The following is a 25,506-nucleotide window of genomic DNA, read 5'->3' on the forward strand; positions in this document are numbered from 1 at the left end:
TTATAAAAGCAAACCTTGCAAGTACATTATATTTATAACTGCATTCCAGATCCGAATCAAGTTTGAAAATTATGAATTCAGAAGAGGTAAATACATGAAGCAAGCTCTCATCACTAAACTGTTGAAGTGGAAAACTTTCTACACCATCATTTTTTCTTCATTTACCCCGCCAACACTATCTACAGTTGCATTTAATTTGAAAGCTAAGATCCATTCCCAAAAAAAAAAAAAGGCAGGAAGAGGTTTGGCCATTTTCATTTCTCAAGTATTGACACCCTGCCTTGCTTTCAGGACAAGCTCCTCTGTAGTCGGTCCTATGATCTCATTGGCACGTTTTAATCCGACACAATAATAACGTCCAATTGTATCCTAAATTTCAAGTCAATGGAGAAAGAATCAGATGAAGATGATGGACACCTTCCACATGCACCATACACTATCAACTTAACATTAAATGCTGTATATATAAATAAAGTAGTTTTAAAGGTTAAGAAGCTATTTTTTAAAGCCAATTTTCATCAGCAAGGATAACGCTTATGACTTACCCGAGAAATGATTCCTAATTTCTCCAACTTTTGAACTGCATCGTCCACTTCAAAGTTGCAGTGCTCACCAAACTCTTCTTTGATCAACTCCTCACACCGTAGATCGAGATCCTACTTGCCCATCAGAAAATCACTTTTCACCGTGAATTTCAGATAATCCACATCAATGTTTTCAATTATAATCAAAGAAAGCATGAAAACAGAGAAGAGACGGGAGTAAATACTTCTAAAGTAGATTTGCCTTGCTCCATCAGTATAAAGAAGGAAATGATCACCTCTTTGACCTTCACACCAAGGGGAAAAAGGCATTATAAGTATTGACTAACAGTATATGCATAAAGGTATGCCACTTGCAAATACCACTTGCATTCCCCAGAACACAATCCAGCATAGTTTATACAGATATAATGTAAAAATGAACCTCCAGAAAAGAGCTAGAAAAATAGAGCAACAAGCTAACATTTAATTTTACCACCATGTCCAAGCGCCTTAGGAATCCTTTCATGTTTCTTAACAGAATGTCGCTCTTAATCAAGAGAAGGGCAACATTATGATTGTCATCGTTTATCAGCAGTAGGAAGGGTTTTCATCTTCAACTATATTACCTCAAACGTAGGATCCGACAATTTGTGGCTTAAAGCAAACCCAAAGAAAGACTAAATCAATAGGCCTCTGCATCTTGATTTCAGAAATGCAACTATTGTACATGCACATTCATCGTTTTCTCTATTTGTTGCTCAACATTCACCATTGAATGGTCAAAGCAAAAGCAACCGAAGTAATGACTACAACAGAAGCTAAAACAGTGAGTCATAATACGCATTCACTATGGTCATCCACTCAAGAAAGAGAAGGTAATTATGTGGGACTTCATCATCAAAGACTTCTTTTAGCTCATATGGAATGAACGGAATCACTGTATAGAAACTGAATTCTCACAATTCATAGATCATCTATCGTACCCCTTTTTTGTGGTTACAATCTTACTTCCCTTATAGCAGGGAAATACCAACATGTAATCTCTCTGCCATGTTTGCCCTTTTGTAATTTCATATTATCAATGAAATTAGGATTAAAAGTTTCTCATAATAATAATAATAAGCATTCCCTATTTTCCCATGAATTATCCCATTTTTCAATTCACAGAAGGATTGAACCATACAAAACAGTACGGGAAGAAATCCCTCAGACAGACACGTGAGCTACTTGCAACATAAGCACTAGCCTCTAAGAAAACATCCCCTTCAATTTACCATGCCTCGTACTTAAACAAAACAGTAGTTGACTCAAAGATTGGCTTTTGGAGTTCCATTTTTCCATGTGTTCCACTTTTCTATCTATCAATCAGGCTATCAGGCGGACAAAATGATACATACAGTACAGGAAAAATCCCTCAGAAAACCGAGCTTCTTGAAAAATGAGCAAAGCACTGCCCTATAGAAACATAGCTTCCAATGATTCAATTACAAACTAACAAGGCTCCTACTCAGACAACATAATAGTTGATTAAATGATTGGCTTTCAGTGTAATTCCCCTACAAAACCAACAAATGCCCCAAACTAGAGGGTAATTTCATGAGAATGACTGGAAGCCATTGGCTTTCCAGAAGGTCCCAGCTGGAAAATGACGAGGGAAGCATTCCATCATTCTAGAGTGCCGACTCCTTTCAGAGATTCAGAGATAGACAAGTAAAAAAATAGTCCAATTACAAATATAGCATGCATTTTACTCTTTTTTTCTCAAATGTAGAAATTTATATCTGGATACAATGTTCACATTTGACAGACAAGAAATACATAATATACTTACTTCCTGTTGGATCACATCATCACACAAATGAAGAAGTGTGCCCCTTCCACTATCTAGCTGTTTGTCATACATAGATTGTGTAATTAAGTTCTGGTATGTAGCCATGTTTTGCTGAAACCTATAGATTGAAAAAGAATGGCCAGAGACTATACATGCATTAGAGAAATCAAGAGAATACCAAACTGACAATCAAAGGAAGCTACCTATTTATGATCACCTCCCCAGTTGCAAGTTATATAAGTGAAACACATAACGAGGGTGCCAATTTGAGCATAGTTCAACTTGTTAAGTGCTATACCACGAGGTCAAAATTTTGAATTCTCTCATCACCCCTTATTGAAGTCAAAAAATTTAAACATAAAATTAAAAAAAAAAAAATAAGGGGGCAGTGAGGACTCAATTATCTCTGCAGCTACGTTTAGCATTGAGAACAAGCTATAACATGATTGAGGTACACAATATTAACCATATTAATACAAAGGAGAAACTATCTTCCTGGAACCGTCCAAAAAACAGTCAATCAGACATCTAAACCAATAATAAGCAAGTAAGTGCAATACGAGGGTTTACAGAAATTAATGATTAATTTTAAAAATGCATCTAACAGAGAGAGATACTTAACGTGAAATATGTCTTTGCACAGTAACCAATAACTGTAGAGAGAACAGCGAAAATGACCCAAAAATCAGCCTTGGGCATTTCAACTGAACCCACAACAGCAACCTATAAATACATACACAGTAAAAACAAGTAAGCAAAATATTAAGAATTTAATGACAACAATAGTACATTGCATAAACATACTTAAAACTAACCAGCCCAACTATAGCAGATACAAGGAACTTAACCCAGTCCATTGGAGTCAGTCCTGGATTTTTCTTTTCAGGCTGTCACAAAAAATTTATCATCAATCTTCTGGTTCAAACTTTTCAAGGAGCAAAAGGGAAACGGTGATTAAAAAGGAGAAAATTAACTTACAAGTACTATTTCCATATCAGCCATTGGAATGTTTTTAAAATGCTTGACATATATTCCACGTTCAGGTTTCGACTTTGTACTTGCTCGCCTGAAGAATTACCATTCCTTTTACATGTCAACGAACTGTATTTCAGAATAATTGGAAAAACACATTTTCTACTGCACAATCAGCTGAAATGGCAATAGATACACTTTGACAAGAAAATCTGAAAAGCTTGTTGAATATTAGTAGTAAAAGTACAATAAAATTTCCACTAATATGCACAGATAATAACATAGGCCATAGCTACAATAGTAATGCAAAATCATTGATATATAGCCTTCCTGTCATTAAAGACTACAAACTACACGATGTAATTAAATAGACCTCTCAGTCTAACCTCAAACCAAGACTTCCAATCCATTTAGCCAAAAAAGAATCAAGCATTGTAATCAGATCCTACATAATCTAAAATGAAACTTCGAAATATAATGAGGCACCCATAGTTCCAACTCCAAGAAATAGAGCAGTACCTGTAAACTACAATAATCCTATCAAAGGTTGGTTCTTGAATAGTAACCTTGCCCAGCAAATTGCGAGCACTGTGAAGACAAGAAAAAAAAATCGAGAGGTTAATCTTCCAAAAGAACATTTACTTTTTTTGCTTTTCTAAATCAACTAATCCTGACCATCCATAAAATGAAGAAATTATGACGTCTGATCTCAAGTAAGTAGCTATTGAAAAGAACTAGGAAATACAATGAGTGAACTGCATTTTTCTTATTAGTCCCCAGAATAACATATGATGAATCTTTTGCTTCGTTGTTTTCTTTTTTCTTCATTCCATCAACGTAAAAATTGTGTAACCATGATCCAACTGCAGTCAGGCATCAATGGTAAGAAACTATGCACAACCTCAGTTCCATATTCTCCAGACGAACTCTTTCAACATTTAGGTCATCTTGTTCAGCATCAGGGGAAATCTCATCATTCTTCTTCCTATCTTCCGTAAGTCGTGTACTTGGCCGTCTGGAGAAAATCTTTTCTAACCTGCAACCACCAAACCAAAGGGAGAAAAAACATAGTTTGAATGGTGCTCAAACAGACGCAGTTTCATACTTCTGAATGGTGCTCAAATGGTAAAAATCAATGTCATGCGCTCAGAAATCTCCTTTTCATGATCCCAACTAGGAACTGCCAATGATGGCAAAATATTTGGTCTATAACAAGCTTATGCAACATAATTCTGTGATTCAGTGTTTGACTAGCAAAATTAAAATAGCTCAAATAAAAAAATTATTCACAGGTCTACAATTGATGGTAAATGAAATAAAATGTTCACTGATTTCAAGCACTAACTTACCTCGTTAAACTTAAGAGATATGCCCAAAATCTTCCAATAAGCATGTCTACTTTCTCCATGTAAAAGAAATCACTCGTTCGGTCAATTCCAGTTCCTCGCCTGAAAATAACATACTGACAGAAAAAAATGGTACAGATGAGAGAGAAACAGAGAGGCCTGTACCCATTTACAGTGATTATAAGGTTACGAAGTTGCAAAGGATTATACCACTCATGAATATCCCATGCACAAAACTAGAAACAACATTCCCTACCACCAAATATCTCTAGTTTCTCGAAGAAACTCCATTTTTAATACCAATGGCCGACTCGTGTAACACACGACAAGAACCTTTGTGGCCGACCTTGTGAACATGATAAAAGAACAGCAAAGTAGTTTAAAACTACGATCCTAGCCAAATTTCTGTCTGTGAATCTCTGCATGGATACTTCAACCTAAGAAACTGAGGGGGTTGAAAGGAGGAAATAGAGCCAGACTTTGGCACCTGAGTCATAAATCAATTTTTTTTTTTTTATATAAGAAAAACAATTTCATTCAGAAAAAAGGAAAGAATACACGGGCATACAAAAACCAAGCCCACAAAAAGGAGAATCCCTTTACAAGAAAGGGACTCTAACTACACAAAATCATGTTCATAGGATAATTACAAAAAACTTTTGAAATCGAAGCCCAATGAGAAACGTGAAAACGAATGAGAGACCAACTATCTCTAGCCTCCCTCTCAACTCTCCTAAACACCCTTCTATTCCTCTCATCCCACAACACTCAAACAATAGCACAAACACTAGCCAATCAAAGAATACGGCTTCTCTCCCCAAATGGCGGATTGAGGACTCCTCGATCATATCTCTAATGTCTCTTTGACAAGCACACATCAAACCGAACATCTAGAAAAAAGAATCCCAGACAAAGCTCGCAAAATCACATTGTCAAAGAATATGGTCCAAGTCTTCCTCCGCCTTCCGGCAAAGAATGCAACAAAAAAGACCAACCAACGGCTACATTTCTTAACAAGCCTATCCAACGTACTAACACTGCTATGGAGAACCTGCCAGGTAAAAAATCTTACCTTTCTAGGAATCTTAATCCTCCACAACAACAAGACAAACTCACCCACAGGAGAAGGGTTAACCAAACTTCCAAAGGATTAGGGCTCCAAACTCTCACATCTCTCCTCCCAAGGTGAAAGGGTTGATTCTCAAGAAAAGAAAGGAGGACAACCACATCCATCATTTCCCTATCGAAAAGGCCATGACGAAAACCGAGGGAGAATGAGCAAGAGCTCCCTGTCCATACGAGAAAATCGGTAACAAAATGATCTTTAAAAGACAAATGATACAACTAGGGGAAAGAATCACAAAGAGGTCTCTCCCCCACCCAATGATCTTCTCATAAATACGTCTCTCTCTCATCCCTCACCACACGACGGACTCAAGGAACAAAAGCGAGGAGCTCTTTCTTCCAAAAATTCTGGTAAGTGCCATTAATCCTCTTAGTTAGCCACTCGAAATGATGGAGGCCATGTAAATAGGGTTTTTAACCTAGGGGCATTTATGTAATTGTGTAAGACCCCTAGGGCTTCCTACTGTCTATTTATACAGTGAGTCCCTGTGTATTTAGTGTATCAGTTTTAATAAGAAAAGACTTTATATCGTGGTTTTTCTCCCTGCACTAGGGTTTCCACGTAAACTTGTTTTCTCTTCCCTCTTCTCTTTTTTTACATGGTATCAAAGCGTCGTGACGAAAACCTAGTTGTTATGGAAGAAAATCAACCTCAATCCTCCTCTGTTGATGGGTCTTCAAGTTTCAACATGAGAACGGCAATCCGGGCAGCGGTAAAGGAATGTTTTCAGGACGCCCTACCGGAATTAATATCTGCCGTTCAGATACAATCCTTGGAAAATCGTCCTCAGGCAACCGGGTATCACTATTCCAGAACAAGTCAGAATCCGATCGGAGTTGGAGCCGGCCGCGAGGAACCTTCGATTCCCGATCGGAGCTATCATGACCAGGGCAGAGTCGGCGGCGGTCACGGCAGATTCGGCGGTCTCGGACGTGAGGAACAAGCTGACCGCGAGGAGGTGTTGACCATCGATCGGAATTATCAAGGCAGAGGAAGCAGTATCGGGGGCGAGGATCAAATTAGGGTTAGTACCGGTCTGGAGCAAACCGGATCGGTTCGGGTTGAACCAGGGCAGGCTAGTCACCAGTATTTTGATTTTAATTCCGACCCGAACCAATCCGACCCAAGGCAGAACGTTGTGTTTCAGTCCGACCCGCAATCCCTTCATTTTAACCCGCGATCCGACCCGCGACCTGAGAGCTCATCTGTCTGACCCGAAAGCTCTTCTACCCAGTTTTTTGCACCAGCCGATCCACTTTCAGCCCATCCAGCCCGACCCGGTGATCCGGTTTCCATCAATAGTCAAACCGATGGTTTTTTCACATCCAACAACCGAGGTCTCGAGCAACCAGTACCTGTTCCGATAAATTGTGGTTTAGCTCGTTACCCAGACGATGTAAGACAACGGTTGGCTTACCTGCAACAGCAGATTTCTGATCTGGATACAATGTTTGGTGCAAATCCTCAACCGGTTTATTCAGAAAATCTGGTAAACTCATTACCTATAGTGCCTAACGTTTCCTACTTACCTGGTTCGATGGGTAATTCTGCAGGATTTATCGTCGGAGAAAAATTAAATGGCCAGAACTATTTTTCTTGGTCTCAATCGATCCGGATGGCCTTGAAAGGGCGCCACAAGTTTGGATATTTGACAGGTGAAATTCCAAAGTCGGCCCCAAGTGATCCACAAGAACGAATTTGGAAAGGAGAAGATTCGTTGCTACGTTCTGTCTTGGTGAACAGTATGGAACCCCAGATAGGAAGACCGTTACTGTATGCTACCACAGCCAAGGATATCTAGGAGGCGGCGCAAGATCTATATTCTAAACGACGGAATGCCTCTCGGCTATATACACTCCATAAACAGGTTCATGAATCCAAACAAGGGTCTATGGATGTTACCTCTTATTTTAACAAACTGTTGATGCTGTGCCAGGAAATGGACTTGTGTAGAGAAATTGTTTGGAATTGTCCACAGAATGGGGCCCAATATTTGAAGATTGAGGAAGCAAATCATGTTTATGTGTTTTTGGCTGGATTAAATCCAAAGTTTGATGGGGTTCGTAGTCGGATCTTGGGCCAGCGTCCGATTCCTTCACTTCGACTACTAATGAAATAAGGCTGGAAGAAGATCGGTCGTGTACCATGAATAATGCCACCTCAACTACTGATGCAGCAGCTTTTGTTGCCAAGCCATCCGGTACTGATGGTGATAAGAAACCTCCTCCCATTTGTGAACATTGTAAAAAGCTTTGGCATACGAAGGATCAATGTTGGAAATTACACGGGAAGCCCCCAAATAGTAGACGACGACAGTCTCACGAAAAATTTAATACTAGTCGTGCCCTAGCAAGTGATTCAGTAGATGGTCAAACTCAGAAGAAATCTCCTGGTGACGGTAAACACAGTTCAAGTACTATTGGGGTTAGTGCAATTGCACAGTCAGGTAATTTTCCTTCCTTTGGCCTAATTAGTGTGAATGGTAAGAAACCATGGATTGTGGATTCAGGGACTACTGATCATCTTACGAGTTCCTCAGAGTTATTTATGTCATATAATCCGTGTGCTGGTAATGAGAGGATTCGAATTGCAGACGAGTCTTTTGCCCCTATTGCAGAAAAGGGCAATATCTCTCCATTTCATGGTTTAATTCTACGTGATACCTTACATGTGCCTAAAATATCATATAATCTGTTATCTGTCAGTAAACTAACAAGAGATTTGAGGTGTAAGGCGATTTTCTCACCTGATCCAGTTTTATTTCAGGACCTGAAATCGGGGATGACGATTGGCACTGCCCGACACAATAGGGGACTCTACTTCCTTTCTGTCGAGGCTTCCTCTAGGAATGATCACCAATCGGGGTTTATGTCTTTAAATTTCTCTATTTCTGAAAATGATGTTATGTTATGGCATTTTCACTTGGGACATTCAAATTTTCAATATATGAAATACTTATTTCCTCATTTAGTTCGTAATGCTAGTACTTCTTTTAATTGTGATGTTTATATTCATGCCAAGCAACATCGTGTTTCTTTTCATTCTCAGCCTTATAAACCCTCGAGTCCTTTTTCTCTTGTTCATAGTGATGTATGGGGTCCCTCACCGGTTACTACTTCCACGGGAAAATGGTGGTTTGTCACATTTATAGATGATCACACCCGGCTCACCTGGGTTTTCCTGCTCACTGATAAATCTGAAGTGTCCTCTGTTTTCCAACAGTTTTACACAACTGTCGAAACTCAATTTAAAACAAAGATTGGGATTTTAAGAAGTGATAATGGGCGAGAGTTCTTTAATGCCTCTTTCAGAAAATTTCTCGACTCTAAAGGTATTGTTCACCAGAGTTCGTGTGCTTACACTCCATAACAAAATGGAGTAGCTGAGCGTAAAAATCGGCATCTGGTTGAAGTAGCCCGATCTCTTATGTTATCTGCCACCCTTCCGTCATACCTTTGGGGAGATGCAGTTCTTACTACTGCTCATCTCATTAATCGGATGCCCTCTCGTATTCTTAATCTTCATACCCCTTTAGAGTTGCTTAAAGAGTCTTTTCCTACTACTCGGTTGATCTCTGATGTTTCTCTTCGGGTTTTTGGTTGTGTTGCGTTTGTTCACTCCCATGGTCCAAACTGCACGAAATTTTCTCCTCGTGCTCAGAAGTGTGTCTTTGTTGGATATCCACTCCATCAACGTGGATATAAGTGCTATCATCCGTCATCTCAAAAGTACTATGTCTCTATGGATGTCACCTTTCTTGAGGATCAGTCGTTCTTTCCCATTAGTCATCTTCAAGGGGAGAACATAAATGAAGAAGAGACTAACTGGTCCTCTTATGCTATTCCTTTAGAGTCAGCGCCTATTCAAACCTTGTCTAAACCTAATCCTGATCATGATAGTCTGGTTCTTCCTACCAATCAAGTTCCTTGGAAAACGTACTACAGGAAGAATCTCAGGAAGGAAGCAGTGTCACCTGCTGAACCAGAACTGTCGGCTCCAGTGCAGGAGTCAGACCTGTCATCAGGTCCAGGCACGTGTATTCCTAATGATGTTGATTTATGTATGGAGGATGATGAAGGCAGGTATGACAAGGGGGAAGGAAGCAGTGATACTAAGAGAGTAATAGAAAGGGAAACTGTAGAGGATGGAATGATCGAAGTTACGGAGGATGAAATAGTCCGTGCTAATGATGATGTGGAAGTTACTACTGAAGTTTCTGATACACAGATAGTAAATCATGGTGAGAAGCCTGAAGAGGTGAAAGAACGTGATGCGTCACTTGATCTTCCTATAGTCCTGAGGAAAGGTACCCGTTCATGTACTAAATATCCTATGCATAGTTACACGACGTATAGTAATCTGACATCCGAGTTCAAGGCTTTTACTACTAGCTTGGACACTGAAGTGGTTCCAGATAACATAAATGTTGCAATGAAAAAACCAGAATGGCGGTCTACTATTATGGAAGAAATAAGAGCTCTGGAAAAGAATAAAACCTGGGAACCGGTGACTTTGCCTGAAGGGCACAAAACAGTAGGATGTAAATTGGTGTTTACTATAAAGTACAAGTCATATGGGACGATTGACCGATACAAGGCTAGACTTGTTGCAAGAGGTTTCACCTAAACATATGGAGTGAATTATTCTGAGACGTTTTCACCTGTGGCTAAACTTAACACGATCCGAGTGCTTCTGTTAGTAGCTGTGAATAAAGATTGGCCCCTACACCAACTTGATGTTAAAAATGCTTTTTTGAATGAGGAACTTAAGGAGGAAGTCTATATGAGTCCCCCTCCCGGGTTCGAGAGTCAATTTAAAAATAAAGTGTATAGATTGAGGAAATCACTATACGGACTGAAACAGTCTCCAAGGGCCTGGTTTGACAGGTTCGCAACGTTTGTGAAAGCACGGGGATATGTTCAAGGACATTCTAATCACACTCTTTTTGTAAGAAGATCAACATCAGGGAAAATTGTTGTTCTTATTGTCTATGTTGATGATATTGTTTTATCTAGGGATGATGATGTAGAAGTCACAAGACTAAAAACAGAGATGGCCAAAGAATTTGAAATTAAAGACCTCGGGAAGCTAAGATACTTTCTGGGAATGGAAGTGGCTCGCTCAAAAGAGGGTATATCAGTTTCTCAACGAAAATATATACTGGACTTGCTAAAGGAAACAAGTATGACTAGGTGTAAACCTGTTGACACGCCAGTAGAATACAATGCAAAAATCGGTGATAAGAATGATGGAATTCCTGTTAATAAAGAAAGATATCAGCAGTTAGTTGGGAAGTTGATATACTTGTCTCACACAAGACCAAATATTTCTTATGCAGTAAGTGTTATGAGTCAGTTCATGCAAGCTCCTTGTGAAGATCATATGATAGCAGTTGAACGTATTCTTCGGTATCTGAAAGGAACTCTTGGTAAAGGTCTAATGTTCAGGAAAACTGATAAACGATCTGTTGAAGCTTACACTGATTCTGATTGGGCAAAGTCTGTTGTTGACAGAAGATCTATGTCTGGATATTGTACGTTTGTCTGGGGAAATCTAGTCACCTGGAGAAGTAAAAAACAAGGAGTTGTTGCTAGAAGTAGTGTTAAGGCAGAGTATCGGACCATGAGTCTAGGAATTTGTGAAGAAATCTAGTTGAAGAAAGTATTTTCAGATCTCCAGCAAGATAATGAGCTTCCAATGAAATTATTTTGTGATAATAAAGCTGCCATCAATATTGCAAACAACCCAGTTCAACATGATAGAACTAAACACGTGGAGATAGACAGACACTACATTAAGGAGAGGTTGGACAGTGGAAACATCTGTATCCCTTATATTCCTTCGAATCAACAAGTTGCTGATGTTCTTACAAAAGGGTTATTGAGACAAAATTTTAATTATTGTGTAAGCAAGTTGGGGCTTGTTGATATCTATGCACCAACTTGAAGAGGAGTGTTAGAAATAGGGTTTTTAACCTAGGAACATTTATGTAATTGTGTAAGACCCCTAGGGCTTCCTACTGTCTATTTATACAGTGAGTCCCTGTGTATTTAGTGTATCAGTTTTAATAAGAAAAGACTTTATATCATGGTTTTTCTCCTTGCACTAGGGTTTCCACGTAATCTTGTTGTTTTCTCTTCCCTCTTCTCTTTTTTAACAACTAGCAATAACCCTATGCCACAGAGAATTGGGCTCAGAGGAAAAGTGCCAACGCCATTTGGCTAAAAGGGCTTTGTTTCGAGTCCTAAGGATCCCAAATTCAAGACCCGCAAAAGACAACGGTTTCTCCATAATCTCCAATCTAATAAGATGTGAGCCGATTTCTCTCCCTTCATCAACCCCTTCCCAGAGGAAGTCACGCATCAACCTCTCCAAACACTTACACACCTCGGAGCTCTAAAAAGAGAAGAAATAAACCGGAATGCCACTTAGGACGGACTTAGTGAGAGTAAGACGACCCATTTTAGAAAAGAAACTCTTTTTCCAAGAAGCCAACCTACTTCGAACTTTGTCAATCACAGGGTCCCATAAAGAAACACACTTTGGACAATTCCTAAGAGGGAGACCAAGGTAAAAAAAGGGTAGGCTTCCCACCTCACATCTAGTCCACTCTACCCACCTTTTAATCTTATCTTCCTCGCTATTGATACCCATGACACAACACTTACCCCTGTTTATCTTCAAGCCTGACATCTCCTCAAAGAAAGCAAGAACGTGATTTAGCATTGAGAAGGAATCAACACTTCAAAGCAGAAGAAAAGGGTGTCATCCGCAAATTGAATATGGGAGAGGGGAACCCTATCCTTACCCACCTCAAAGGGCTCAATTAGGTTACCTTCGACACACTTTGTCACCAATCTGCTAAGCACATCCACAACAAGGAGGAAACGAAAAAGGGAGAGAGGGTTTCCCTGCCTCGAACCTCTCGACGCCGTCACATTACCCCTAGGGCTCCCATTGATAAGAAAGGAATAGCTCACTTTCCTCAGGCAACCCCACATCCACATACGCCATACACCATTTAAAACCAAAGTCTTTCCTATCTAAAACCTTATCCAGAAAGTTCCAATCCATGTGGTCATAAGCATTTTCAAAATCGATCTTAAACAACACCCCTTTCTTCTTTCTAGCTCTATAGTCCTCGATTGCCTCATTGGCAACAAGGATTTGATCCAGAGTTCGCCTCCCTGCCACAAAGGCCTTTTGCTCATCAGAAATAGTTGACAGGAGCACCCTCTTCAGATGATTCACCAAAACTTTCATCAAAATTTTGTACACTTGTGATGAGACTAATTGGACAAAAGTCCTTAAATCTTGTCACAGACTCCTCCTTTGGGATCAAACAGATGTAAGTTTCCGACATAGATCTATTTAAAATCCTCTTTCGTAAAACTCTTGGAAAAACTTTGACCATGCCCTCCTGCACAAGGGACCAATTCTCTTGATGAAAAGAATTGTAAACCTGTCCGACCCTAGGGATTTCGAACTATCGCTTCCAAAAACTGCCCTTTGGATCTCCTGAACAGTAAAAGGCTCAGACAAACTTTCCTTATCCTCCTCAGAAATAGGGTTCCACTCCATCCTTTGAACAGAGGGTTTGGTTGAAACCTCCGAACCGTATAACCTAGAGAAGAAGCTAACAACTTCCTCCTCGATCTTCTCATCCTCTATAATGACCACCCCTGAATCAAAGACCAAAAGGCCAATCCCATTCCTACTCTTTCCGCCACTCGCCACCGTATGGAAAAGAGCGGAGTTGCAATCCCCATCCTTAGCCCACGCTGACTTCACTTTTTGCCTCCAACTACAAGTCTCCTTTCGAATCACCTCCACAAAAAGGACCTTTAAAGAGCCCCCTTTCCGTTTTCATGGACTCATCCAAGAGGCCCTCCAGCTCCAAGTCATCAAACCCCTTAATCTTAGCCAAAAGCTCCTATATCTGAACTCTAACGTCACCAGAAACCTCTCCGTTCCACTTTCTTAGCATCCCTTGTAACGCCGTCAACTTACCCATAAATTTGTATCCCTCCCAACACCCCACAGTCGTCTCTCGCCACTAGCTAGGAACCTGGGACTTAACAAAAGGGTGTTGCAGCCACATGTTCTCAAACCTAAAAGGACACGGCCCCTAATTCTAACAACCTGACGTTAGGATAACAGGCTAGTGATTTGAAGTGACTCTAGGCCCCACCACCTGCCTATACTCCCCGAACAGACGGATCTAATCCAAAGAAAGCTAGACTCTATCAATCCTACTTCTAGCTCTCCTATTAGCCCAAATGAACGACCCATTCAAAAGAGGAGGATCAACTCACTGCCCACCTTCGATAAGATCATTAAACATCCTCATCGATCTATCGCCTCTCCCCAAAGAAGCTCTCTCAGCTTAAGACCTCGTCATATTAAAATCGCCCACACGGCACCAAATCAACCCACGAAGACCAAAAAGATCCCCCAACTCATTCAAGAATTGATCTCTTTCTCTAACTCTAGGAGGACTATACACTCCAGTGACCCAAAAGCACTCCATCTCTCCTTCCAAAAGACACCAACAACAAGAAGACACCCTTAATCACCTCTAAAGCATCAAGCGTACGGCTATTCCACATCATTAAATACCTCTTGACTTCCCCACCGCATCAATGCTCTCCCACTCCACTCTTCTGAATTTCCACAAACTGCCAACGAGAAGAAGGTCAAAATCACTCCATTTAGTCTCCATCAACACGACAATATCAGGATTCTCTTGCCTCAAAATGTCCTTAATAAGCCTTCTCTTATCCTGACTCCCCACCCCTCCACATTGCAAGAAATAATTTTCAACATTGAGGATAGGGCACACCCGCTTCCTTAGAAGCCTTTTTCCTTTCATAGTTAACCGAGCTCTATAGCTTTCGAAGCTCTCTATCAACCTTGTTTAAACCTTCCCCACAAGCCTTTCTCCCTCCCATAATCTTCCTTTTAGGAGACATTAACGCTTTTGTTTCTTCCGTTTCCACTCTCTTAACTCCCACAGATGCCAACGCCCCCCAACCAAAAGGCCAACTGCCAAAAAACTCCCCGCTAGGCATCGGATACGAAACCAGAAGAGGGTTAGAAAAGGAGTAAGAATCCCCAAGCAAAACCTCGTTAGACAACAACAAAGAGCATTTCCTTGTCCCATTCCTACGGCGTTAGACCAAGAAGCAACCTCTAGACCTCCTTCACCTAAAGAATAGACTGGCAAAAGAGAAAATGCACCCCCGGAATCAGGGAAATAGCTCGAAGAAGGAACACGAAGAGGAAAACCTTCTCTACCCCTCACAACCAACTCAGAAAACTCACCCACGGCCAAAGGCACATGATTCCCCTTCTCAGATAAATTTGAAGACTCTCCCCTTTCCTTTACCACGCCAGGATTAAGGCCCAAAGAAAGATAAGGGAAACTTACCTAGTCGGTAGGCTCAGCCGCCTCGGACTGCTGGAAAGACTGAGGATTCTGCCCCGTGAAGAGACCCAGCTGAAGCTCTCCTTCAGAAATAGGACTTAACGTGGGCCTAACTTCCAAACCTTCGATAATCTGCAACCTAGATTGTTGCTCATCGATTGGAATATTACAACTCTCTCCCTTCCTTTCGCACTCAGAGCTCCTTTGATTACCAGAAACTTTCCCCATTCCTACGGCAGACTATTTTCTAGAATGAACGCTGTGAGAGGAACAAATTTTCATTGGAATAACTCATTAAAGACACGTCGGACGGATCATAACCCGTTTCAACATGGGTCGTCACTAACTCCAAATCTGGATCACCCGCTTCACCCGAAATCGGATCAAACCTGACAGCATCAAACACTTGGGCCTTGCCTTTACCTACGTAGCTTCCCCTTTTTCCACTTCTTTGGGTGGGCTCTATGAAGCACAGACACAAATACGGTTACACGATACGGATACGATCGGATATGACGATTCGTCAATTTCTAAAAAACTAAGATACGGATACATCTAAAGATACGTCTTTTTTATATATTTTTTTAATATATATATTTCCAAAAAACGAGGATACTGATACATTGAAGATACATTTTCTTTTTCTTAAAAAAATCTAGGATATAGATAAATTTAACATACAAGTTAATAACAATAGCACAACATAGAATACAAATACTGAAATACAACACAAAAAAACATCTAAGATATTGAAGTACAATAGTTAATAAAATGCAATAGAAAAGTGACTCATATTACAAAGAAGAATAAGAAGATTAGAGGGAGAAGTATGAAGATAAACAAAGAACTTCATTGAATTGTTGAAGATATTCAAATGGTTTATATTTTGGTGGACTTTGTGGAGACTCAAATGTGAAGATGAAGATTAGATGATTCTAAGTTTGATCTTTTATTTATTTTTTCCTTTCAGTTTTGGACTCGAGTAGTGAGCTTTTTAAATAGGTTGCCTAGTTTTAGATTGAGAAAGATTAGATGAGTCGTTGCTTGTCTTTTTTTTCTGAAAAAAGGTACGCGTAGAAATAGATACGTCAAATCGTGTGTCAGATACGTATCTGAGAAGTATCTGGAAGTATCGGTATCCGATACGTGTCTGATACGGATTCTTTGCCTCACATGAAGTATCTGTGCTTCATAAGGTGGGCTAGTTTGTTTCAGCTCCACTTTCCTACCACTCTTCTTCGGCTCCTCCAAATGAAGAGAATTAAACGAAGGCCCTACACTTCATGAAGGTCGAACAACACAATTCTCCTTTCCTTTTGAATTCAAAGCTTCACACCCACTAATATCATTAAACAAGACTACTCATTTCAACACCTCAAGCAGACTTAACGGCCAAAATGGGCCTTTGAAGGCTTTTACTATCCGGCCCAACAGCCTCAATAGCCCTATCACTCTTCTTCTTCTCAAAGTCACTCACATGATTTCTTTTTTAATTTCCTTTATGCCCTAGCGATAGACTGACGGCACCAACTTTAATCGAAGACCCTTCTGGCCAAGTCTGATCACCACCTTCCTCGTATCGATCGACACAAAATCTCACCGGAAAAGTGAAATCTAGGTGGTTAACGTTACAACCCACCGGAATAAAGCCATCATCATTTCCTTTTTCCTTGAAGCATACTTGCTTCAACCAACTCGCACCACTGTAAGAACTCTTTTCCTCAAGAAGCCCTCCACACCACTCAGCCATGGAAGCAATAAACTCTATTGTTTCTAAGGAAGGGGGAACGTCTAATGCCACAACCCAACCGCCTTTGAATTCCTGTTTTCTCTCTTCTTCCACCGTTCGAAAATCTCAGGCTTGGAAGATAAAGTTTTGAGAGCTAAGAGTCAAACCTGTTCGGATAAGGACCTCTGCATTGCACGGTGAATGTGAAGAAGTAGACCATTATCTCGGCAATAATGAGCCAAACTGCAAATCCCCACTGCTAAATTTGCACATAAGATTCTAAGACCATAGTTAAGAAACGACGGTCAATCAAAGACCCTCTCAATAATCTTCCAATCAACTGTCGCATTACTCTTCTTAATGATCACCGTCGAATCACAATCAACCACAAAATCAAACTCCCTCAAACGTTCCTCTACATCCTCTTTCACAACAACCTCGATCACAAGGTCTTTGTCCTTTCTTGCCAGCACTTTCCCTTCCAGACTTACCCTTAGCTACTCGGCATGGTGCCTTACTACCTACGCCTTTCATTGCCTTCACTGGTTGTTTATCAAGAGTTGCAGAAGGAAGAAGCTCAGAGACCTCCCCCACCAATAATCTCCACCCACTTCCTCTTTTGCCTTCGGGAATGAAACCCTCCTCGCCTCCCCTTAAAGAATTCCAATGATAATAAAGCGAATCTCCCCCTCGAGTTTTCAAGTACTTGAAAGAAGATGATCGCATTCTCAAGCCTTCTTCTTCGCCAGAAACCCAAAGGGTTACTTAGCTCCGCTGCAGCCACTAGACAATCCGTCACCCATGTTGCGATGCCTAACTCCAAGTCCAATTTACCTGATTTCTTGTCGTGCCTTCCCTCAATGCAAATATTCCTCCCTTTCCTTGCCTTGGCTACCAGAAAAAAATTTCCTATCTAAAATGACCTTCCCCATCTCTTGAATTTCCTCACATTTTGAGAGAAAAGTTAGAGAGAGAACTATACCTGAATCATAAATCATAAACCTAATAAGTGGAGAACTCTGGAGTCGAGAAACAATCTTTTAACGAGTTGAAGAAACTTTGAAGTTTCAAAAGTTATGTGCAAATAAAGTATATACCTTGTCAACAAAGTCTGGTAGGTTGCCTTGAGGATGTGTAGCGAAATATTTCTTTAAAAGAACCTTGTCGAGCTACAAAGTAAAAAGATAAACATGAGATCAAAGAAGATAATATGAAGTATATTACTCACATATGAATTAAATGTTTCAACCAAGATATTTTTCTAAATTTTTTGTCTACCACAAAAACTAATAAAAATATAAATCTTGAAGAAAGAACGAAGTACAAGAATATGATGCTCAAATCAGGAAATAAATTTTTGCATTTTTTACACATACATTTCCCATTTGAGATCTTAAAACATGCATGATTAAATACAAACCTTGGACTCATCAACTGTAATAGGAAGATTCAGGAGATACTGCCCTGAAAGTGCAATTTCAATCTCCTCATCACTTGCTATTTTGAAATTGCTCTTTTCCATAACCTGTATAAAATTGAAGGCTTTCCAAAATGATCATTGGGTACTACTGTCTCTTTATTCAACATGTATGCACATATAATTATAAGACTCACTCAACCTGCTGATCTCCTTTGTGACCCGTACCCCTTGTACTTAACCCTAGAAGAGGTACTTTTCAAATGAGAAAAATCACCAAGTTTAGGAACCCAGATTTTTTTAAAGGAAACAAGACCTTTTCATTGATATAATGAAATGAGTCTAATACTCAAGGTACATTAAAAAGTACCAAGTTTAGGAACCCAGATTGAGAACAAGTCTCCGTCGTACTTGGATGATTAGTAAATACACTAAATTTTTTTTAAAGTTCAAACATATTTGGGTTGAGGACTAGTAGTTTTGGTCATATTAAATTATTGTTAAACATGCGATGTAAAGATGTCTAATAATACATATACCAAACATGATAAAGAAATCTTCCTTTTTATATCTGTTTAGTATCTTAGGCTAGCTTCTGCACGCCTTGATAAATCATATGAAACAACCATTCATTAACATTTGATCATCAAAAAATTAATAGGATTTTAATATCCTATCCCCTTTACTTTGTTCACATGTCTCAATGCCACTAGGCCAACTTGGTGGATAACACATGAAAATAATTTCACAATACAACCTAAGGTCTCAAACCCTAAGCCATAAAGCATATACACCCAACTCGTGCAAAATCTATCCTATCCCAAGGTTAAACGATAAGAAAACATCCTTATAAAAACCAGCAAGACAAGCTCAATCTATTGTCTGACAACAAAATGCTTCCTTCTGTCTAAGAGCAGCAGTAAAATTCCAGTAGAAAGATATACCCACATATAGTCAGAAGCCATAGGAAAAGCATCAATTATGAAAAACTTGAGACGTTCAAACTTCAAGATTAAGAAAGAAGTAGAACAGACATTGAACATTCCTTATTCTTTGTTTGAGGGGAGGCTCAACTGGTACTTCGTTCAGAGCGATGATTCTTAAGAGTGCAAAAAAAGCACCATATTGGCTAAAGAGGGGAGAAATTCATGGTCTACAAATTGTGGACAATTATTTCCTTTGGTATGAGGCTTTTTAGGTGAAACCAAAAGTAAGGTCATGGCTTATGTCCAAAGTGGACAATATCACATCATTGTAATGATAGGTGGGAGATTGATTGTCCTTAACACAACTTTTTCCAAGAAAAAAAAGTTGTATATTATTTAATAAATCAGATTACATAATCGACCTTTTACATGGTGAATAAATAGACATCAAGAAACCACTAAAGGAAAATACATAAATGGAAAATACCCAAAAAGAAAAATAATAATTAGGAATCAATCGTAATTTCCTTTCACACCCTCCCTCAAACTCAAGGTGGTAAAATGAAGAACAACTTGAGTTTGTGAAGAAAACTGCCGAAGTCAAATCAGCAAATCTGGGAGGGAAACAAAAACCCACGAAGAATGAAAATACAAAGTAAGTTAGAAACACAAACCCAAGAAGAACGGAAACAAACTTCTGGGTTGGCAACAAAGATCCTCATAAAGAGATCGATATTAGAACTTAAGAAGAACTTTTGGGATGAAAACAAAGATCCTCATAGAGAGATCTAAAACAAAACCCACGAACAGCCGATTTGAAAACAGTACAAAGACCCACAAAAGTTTGTTTCTTCTTTTTTTAATAGCGGATTTGCCATAATTGCAAATAAACTAAATTAGACCAACTTGAACCAAACCAAACGGTGTGAACCAAACTAATTAAACTGAACCAAAGTAAAATTTCTAAACCGGACTAACTAAACTGACCCGTTGCTGAACCAAAAAATGGGTTGGGCAAGATGCTGAATTGAACCAAACCAAACCATAAATGGACCAAATCGGAAATAGTGAACCAGCCCCTCAAAGAAAAATAGATAACCATGCAATACGAGCGTTCGTGGCTTCAACATCAGGGAAAAGTGAGCAGCGACTTCGACGATAGAGGGCACGAATGCGATTTGAGACAAATGACGTGAATCTGTGGGTCTGGGTTTGAAGGAGTGTCCCGACGCGGATCTAGGTGGGGTCGGCACGACTTGCACCTGGTGTTGGGTAGTTGAGTGCGGATCAGAGGCGGCGGCTGGGATTTATGGAGGACTTCAGATTTGTGTATACGGCAGAGCATAAACGGATTGGAGATGGATTTGGGCAGCGGATCTATGCATGGATCTGCACGAACAGCATGCTTTTAGGAAGAAGACAAAACCCTAGTATATGGGCAGAGAGAAAACAAGCAGAAAAAAGGCGACGATATGCCTCCGTCGAAGTCGATCGATGGAGGCAGAGAACAGATGGGGCTTTGGTGGCTAGGGTTCAATGAGACAAAACCTAATGCTCTAATACCATGTTAATTTTGTATATTATTGAATAAATCAGATTACATAATCGACCTTTTACAAGGTGAATAAATAGACATCAAGAGGCCACTAAAGAAAAATACATAAATGAAAAATACCCATAAGGAAAATAATAATGGAAAATAATTAGGAATAAGCCCTAATTTCCTTTAACAAATATTAAATAAATAAATAAGGCATCTTTTGTGAATAAGATACAAAGTTCATTTATGTGACTTCTTTTATAACAACTACCTTTCACTAAGAAAAAAAATGAAAGAATATAAGGAAATACAAAAAAAAAAAAAAAAAAAAAAAAAAGAACCACAAAAAGGTAGCTCAACTAGAGAAATGGGCTACAACCATACAAAATGGTGCCTACAGAACAGTTATAACAGAACTTCGAAGTCAAAGTCCAAGCATCGCTAGGAGTTCCCTCCAACCCTCTAAACACCCTGTTGTTCAACTCACCTCAAAGATTCCCCAATATAACACACCCCCCAACAAGCCATTAAAACTTGTCCTCTTCGCAAGAGGACAAATGGAGGAGGAACTCTTCAATCATACCACTAGTATCCCTATGCCGAGCAAGCAAGAAGCCAAAAACCTAAAAGAAATGATTCCTCACAAACGTCACAAATTCACATCGCCAAAGAATGTGATCCAAGTCCTCCACCTTCCAACAGAGAATACAACAAAATGGGCCAACTAACGACAACTTCCATTCAAATTGATCCATATAATTAGCTCTTCTGTGTAAACGTTGTCAAGTAAAGAATTTCACTTTCCTCAAATCTTAATTCTCCAAAGATCAGAAAAATAGACTCATGCAAGGGTTAATGGTCCACCAAGCTATGAAAAAAAGCTTTACAAGAGAGATAGGTTGGGACCCCACACACGGACATCCCTTCTCCCAAGCCTAAAAGCACACTCCCCAATCAAAGCCAAAAGAGAGAACATTCATCATTTCCCTATCAGATAATGATCAACGAAACCTAAAGAAGAAAGGAAACAAGATCCTCGACCAAATCAAAAGAATACACCACAATTTTTAAATGAAGACAAATGATGAAGATGGGGAACACAAAGGGGTCTATACTCACCGATCTTCCCAAAAATATAGATCCTTTCCATACCTCACCACACAATGAACCAAGTGGGAAAAAAGGGAGCTTGTTATAAATACCCTTCCATATGTTCCAAGAAGTGTCGTTAGCCCCACCTGATAAGCACTCAAAAGGATAAGGACCAAACTTGCTAGCAATAATCTTGTGCTAAAGAGCATTGGGCTCAAGCACCAAAGCCATTTGGCTAACAAAGCATTATTACGAGTCCTTAAAGTCTCAATTCATAACTAGCCCAAAGCCATTTGGCTAACAAAGCATTATTACGAGTCCTTAAAGTCTCAATTTATAACCCTCCAAGGAAACTGGCCTCTCAACAACCTCTCATTCTAACCAAGTGCAACCATTTTCCTTCCTAGTTCTTCCCCTCCTTTCCAAAGGATGTTGTCCGTAAGCTTCTCAATATTCTTAAAAACCGCACAAAAGACTCTAAAACGGCATAATAAATTTGGATACCACTCAAAATCGAGCAAAACAAAGTTAGCCTTCCAGCTTTGGAGAAAACGATTCTTTCAAGAGGCCAATCTTTTCCTAATTTTGTCCACCACCGAATTCCAAAAGGAAATGGATATGGAATTACTTCCAAGAGTGGGGACCAGATAAGAAGGGGGAAAGGAGCCAATTTCGCCACCCACCACTTCTACCCACCTCCTAAGCTTCTCTTCTTCACAATTAAGACCCATAATCTAGCTAAGCCCCAAAAATTTTTCAAAGTGAGGAAATGATTCAAGATTAAGAACGAAACCTCATTCCTAGAGCAAAGGAAAATAGTGTCAGCATCAAATTGAAGGTGAGAAAGAGCAACATTCTCTTTACCAACATCAAAGGACTCAATGATCTTACCTGCGACCCTCTTAGTAAAAGTCAACTTAGGACGCCCACAAAAGCCATGAAGTGGAAGGGGATAAAGAGTCTCCCTGTCTAAGACCTCTAGAAGCCTAAACTTTTCCCCGAGGCCCACGGCTCCCATTAAATAGGAAAGAATAACTCACATTTTTCACCTAACTCCACATCCACATCCTCAATTTGTACCCAAACCCCTTTTTATCTAATTTCATTTATATGATGAAATCACAAGAGATGGGGAAACCCCAGTAAATAAAATTATAAAAAGCTTTTTCAACGAACAATATGGGAAAGCAACATTTTTCAAAGTCTACTCACTGACCGCTTCACTCCAAAATCATCCTTGCACGATAAAGCAACATGTTATAGAAATACCAAATACTAATTCAAGCTCCCTAGAATCTTAAACCAAATCAACCATGCACAATTGAAATAGAAAAACAGATTATTCAAAATTTTGTTAGGCCTCCTACGGTGGAAGTGTAGGTAAGGAAGAGTAATAAGGGAAAAGACCATATGGTAGTTATTTAGTGGGTTTGTTAGTGGTGAATGTTGTAAGGGTAGCAGAGCTAGGGAGAAAAGGGGTGTATCGGTAGTATGTTGATAAGTAAGGGAGGTTTGGGTTCTATTTTGCCAATCGTACAGTGTTTTTGAATGAAGAACTTACCAACCCTCTTGAATTGATTGGGTAATGTATCGTTCTTGTTTGGAACTCTTGTTTGGTTTTAAATTTCAATCAAATGGTAAGGAGGAATCCTTGCACATTTCTCCATCACTTTTGCAAAACATATCTCATTGGTGAAACGAGCAAAATATAAAGCCCTGTACTTTGTACAAAGTCATGCAGAACGTCATATTTACAAATTTGAAAACAACAAAGGATAAATGCTCAGAAGAAGAACCACATAGATCTTCCTCGATGAATCAGGACAAAATAAGTTAATTGTTAAAACTTAAAAGCTATAGACATCAACATTTAGAAGCAGTGATCTCAACTCATTAAGTTAAATGACGGTGTGATTTATACCAAAAGCTGATGCCAAAAATATCAATTGAGTGAAGCAAGAACCAAAGTAACAGGTCAATGTGTTTTCTAACAAAAACAATGTATTTGTGAACATCTTCAATCATAAGTCAAAATGCCATATTTGTCCCAGTTAACTATCGGAGAAAACCCCACTTGCTGGTGGGGTATATTCCACTCACTAGTTCACTTTTATTCCCCTTCACAGTATTTGACAAACATACATTTCCCATTCCTCGTATTACTGATTTCAATCCGGACAAGATTTGATCTTCGGCATTCAGTTGTCATAAAGCTTGTAGGAATTTAATAACCAATGTAGGTGGTCACACAAGGTTCAAACTTATTCCCCAAAGTCTTTTTGCCTTTTTTTTAGTTCAATCCATGACGGTTGGAAAGTTTTTGAGAAACTAATTATCACCACAAACAAAATGAAAGAAGCACCGACTTTATACAAACCTGAAACAAGTAAGAAAGAAAATTTTGTTCAAGCACTTCAATTTCATCAGAGGATAGATGCTGCTGCTCCAGCTTCTGGGCTCCATGAACAGGATCAAAGAGAGAGTAGAGTTGCTGAAATAAAAACAGATATGTGTCAATTGAGGTTAACAAGCAGAATGGTAACAGTGAAATTAAGGTCTTTCATCCATGGAGAAATGTACCATCAAATCCTCAAATTGTAGAAGGTACCAAGCTCGAATTGTGTACTCGACTCTCTTGCAAAGTTTTAAGAACTCAGCCCGATCAGAACTATGTTCTAGAAAACGAGGAAATAATCAGCAACCCCAATTATAAATAGAACATAATTCTCAAGGATCAATCATCTCAGTTTAGCACTCAGGTAAGGAAAAAATTTAATCAATAGTGACCATTCTTATACCTCTACTAGGGGATACTCAGCCTATTCAAAATGGATTTTACAAATTTGACAGAAACGGGTAGTTTAGAGTGCGGAGAAACGCAGGCAGTGAATCACACTACGGCACAGCAGACTATCTGATATAATGATGATTTACATGGACAACCATTATGAATACCACAATCCTAGAAACTCATACAACCCATCAAATTCGTAAAAAGAAAGAACCCCAAAATTCGTAAATCACAAAGCGAGAAGTGTTCGAACCAATTAGATTCGCCAAGGTCATTATCAGCTTCGGCTTCAACACCGGAATGACAGATTCACGCTCCAGCCGAATTACTTCCTTGTTCTTCCCCATTGTTCAGAAGCTCAACGAGTGTACGCCACTGGCCTAAGAAAGGGGGAGCCGAGACAATAGTACCCGAGGGAATGACCAATTACAGAAGCAAAATACAGTAAGATTCGTTGATATAGAACAGAGGTTTTTGAGATGAGAATGTTGGATTTATGCCTTCGAAAACAAGGCAGCCAAAAAAGGAAAGAAGAAACCTCCAAATCAGCAAACTGTAACGTCTGAAAGTGTGGAGAACAGTCCCGAGTCGATTCCAAAACAAATCAAATCATAATTAGGATGAACAGACGCAATTATCTTCTCTATGAATACAATTACACACTGTAATTTAGGTTTTGAATCTACAAAATTTGTCTCTCCCTCAACCAGAAAAAATTCTCTTGAAACTGACCGATCCCCGCTCCGGAGGGAAATGCTGTTTTGTATTGTTCACACCTGTCGGAC

The 25,506-nt window shown here is 39.4% G+C and overlaps 1 protein-coding gene across 2 annotated transcripts; it reads right to left on the reverse strand.

Moving 5' to 3' along the window:
• LOC120067213 (uncharacterized) lies at positions 1-25,506 on the reverse strand. Of its 2 annotated transcripts, XM_039018726.2 has the most exons (16): positions 25,260-25,504; positions 24,975-25,101; positions 24,511-24,605; positions 24,308-24,421; positions 18,376-18,480; positions 18,053-18,124; positions 4,677-4,789; positions 4,229-4,363; positions 3,847-3,915; positions 3,334-3,421; positions 3,171-3,242; positions 2,978-3,078; positions 2,356-2,473; positions 770-829; positions 546-656; positions 1-369 (listed from the first exon to the last, which is right to left on the reverse strand). In XM_039018726.2, exons 2-16 carry the CDS (start codon positions 25,066-25,068, stop codon positions 262-264), a joined length of 1,455 nt encoding a protein of 484 aa, XP_038874654.1. In that variant the 5' UTR covers positions 25,069-25,101; positions 25,260-25,504; the 3' UTR covers positions 1-261. The 2 variants fall into 2 exon arrangements, with proteins under 2 accessions (XP_038874654.1, XP_090174012.1); XM_090317886.1 differs by having other exon boundaries at positions 24,975-25,506.

This window comes from Benincasa hispida, chromosome 1 (genome assembly GCF_027475165.1).
Source record: "Benincasa hispida cultivar pf3 chromosome 1, pf3_genome.v1.1, whole genome shotgun sequence".
Lineage (NCBI taxonomy): Eukaryota > Viridiplantae > Streptophyta > Magnoliopsida > Cucurbitales > Cucurbitaceae > Benincasa > Benincasa hispida.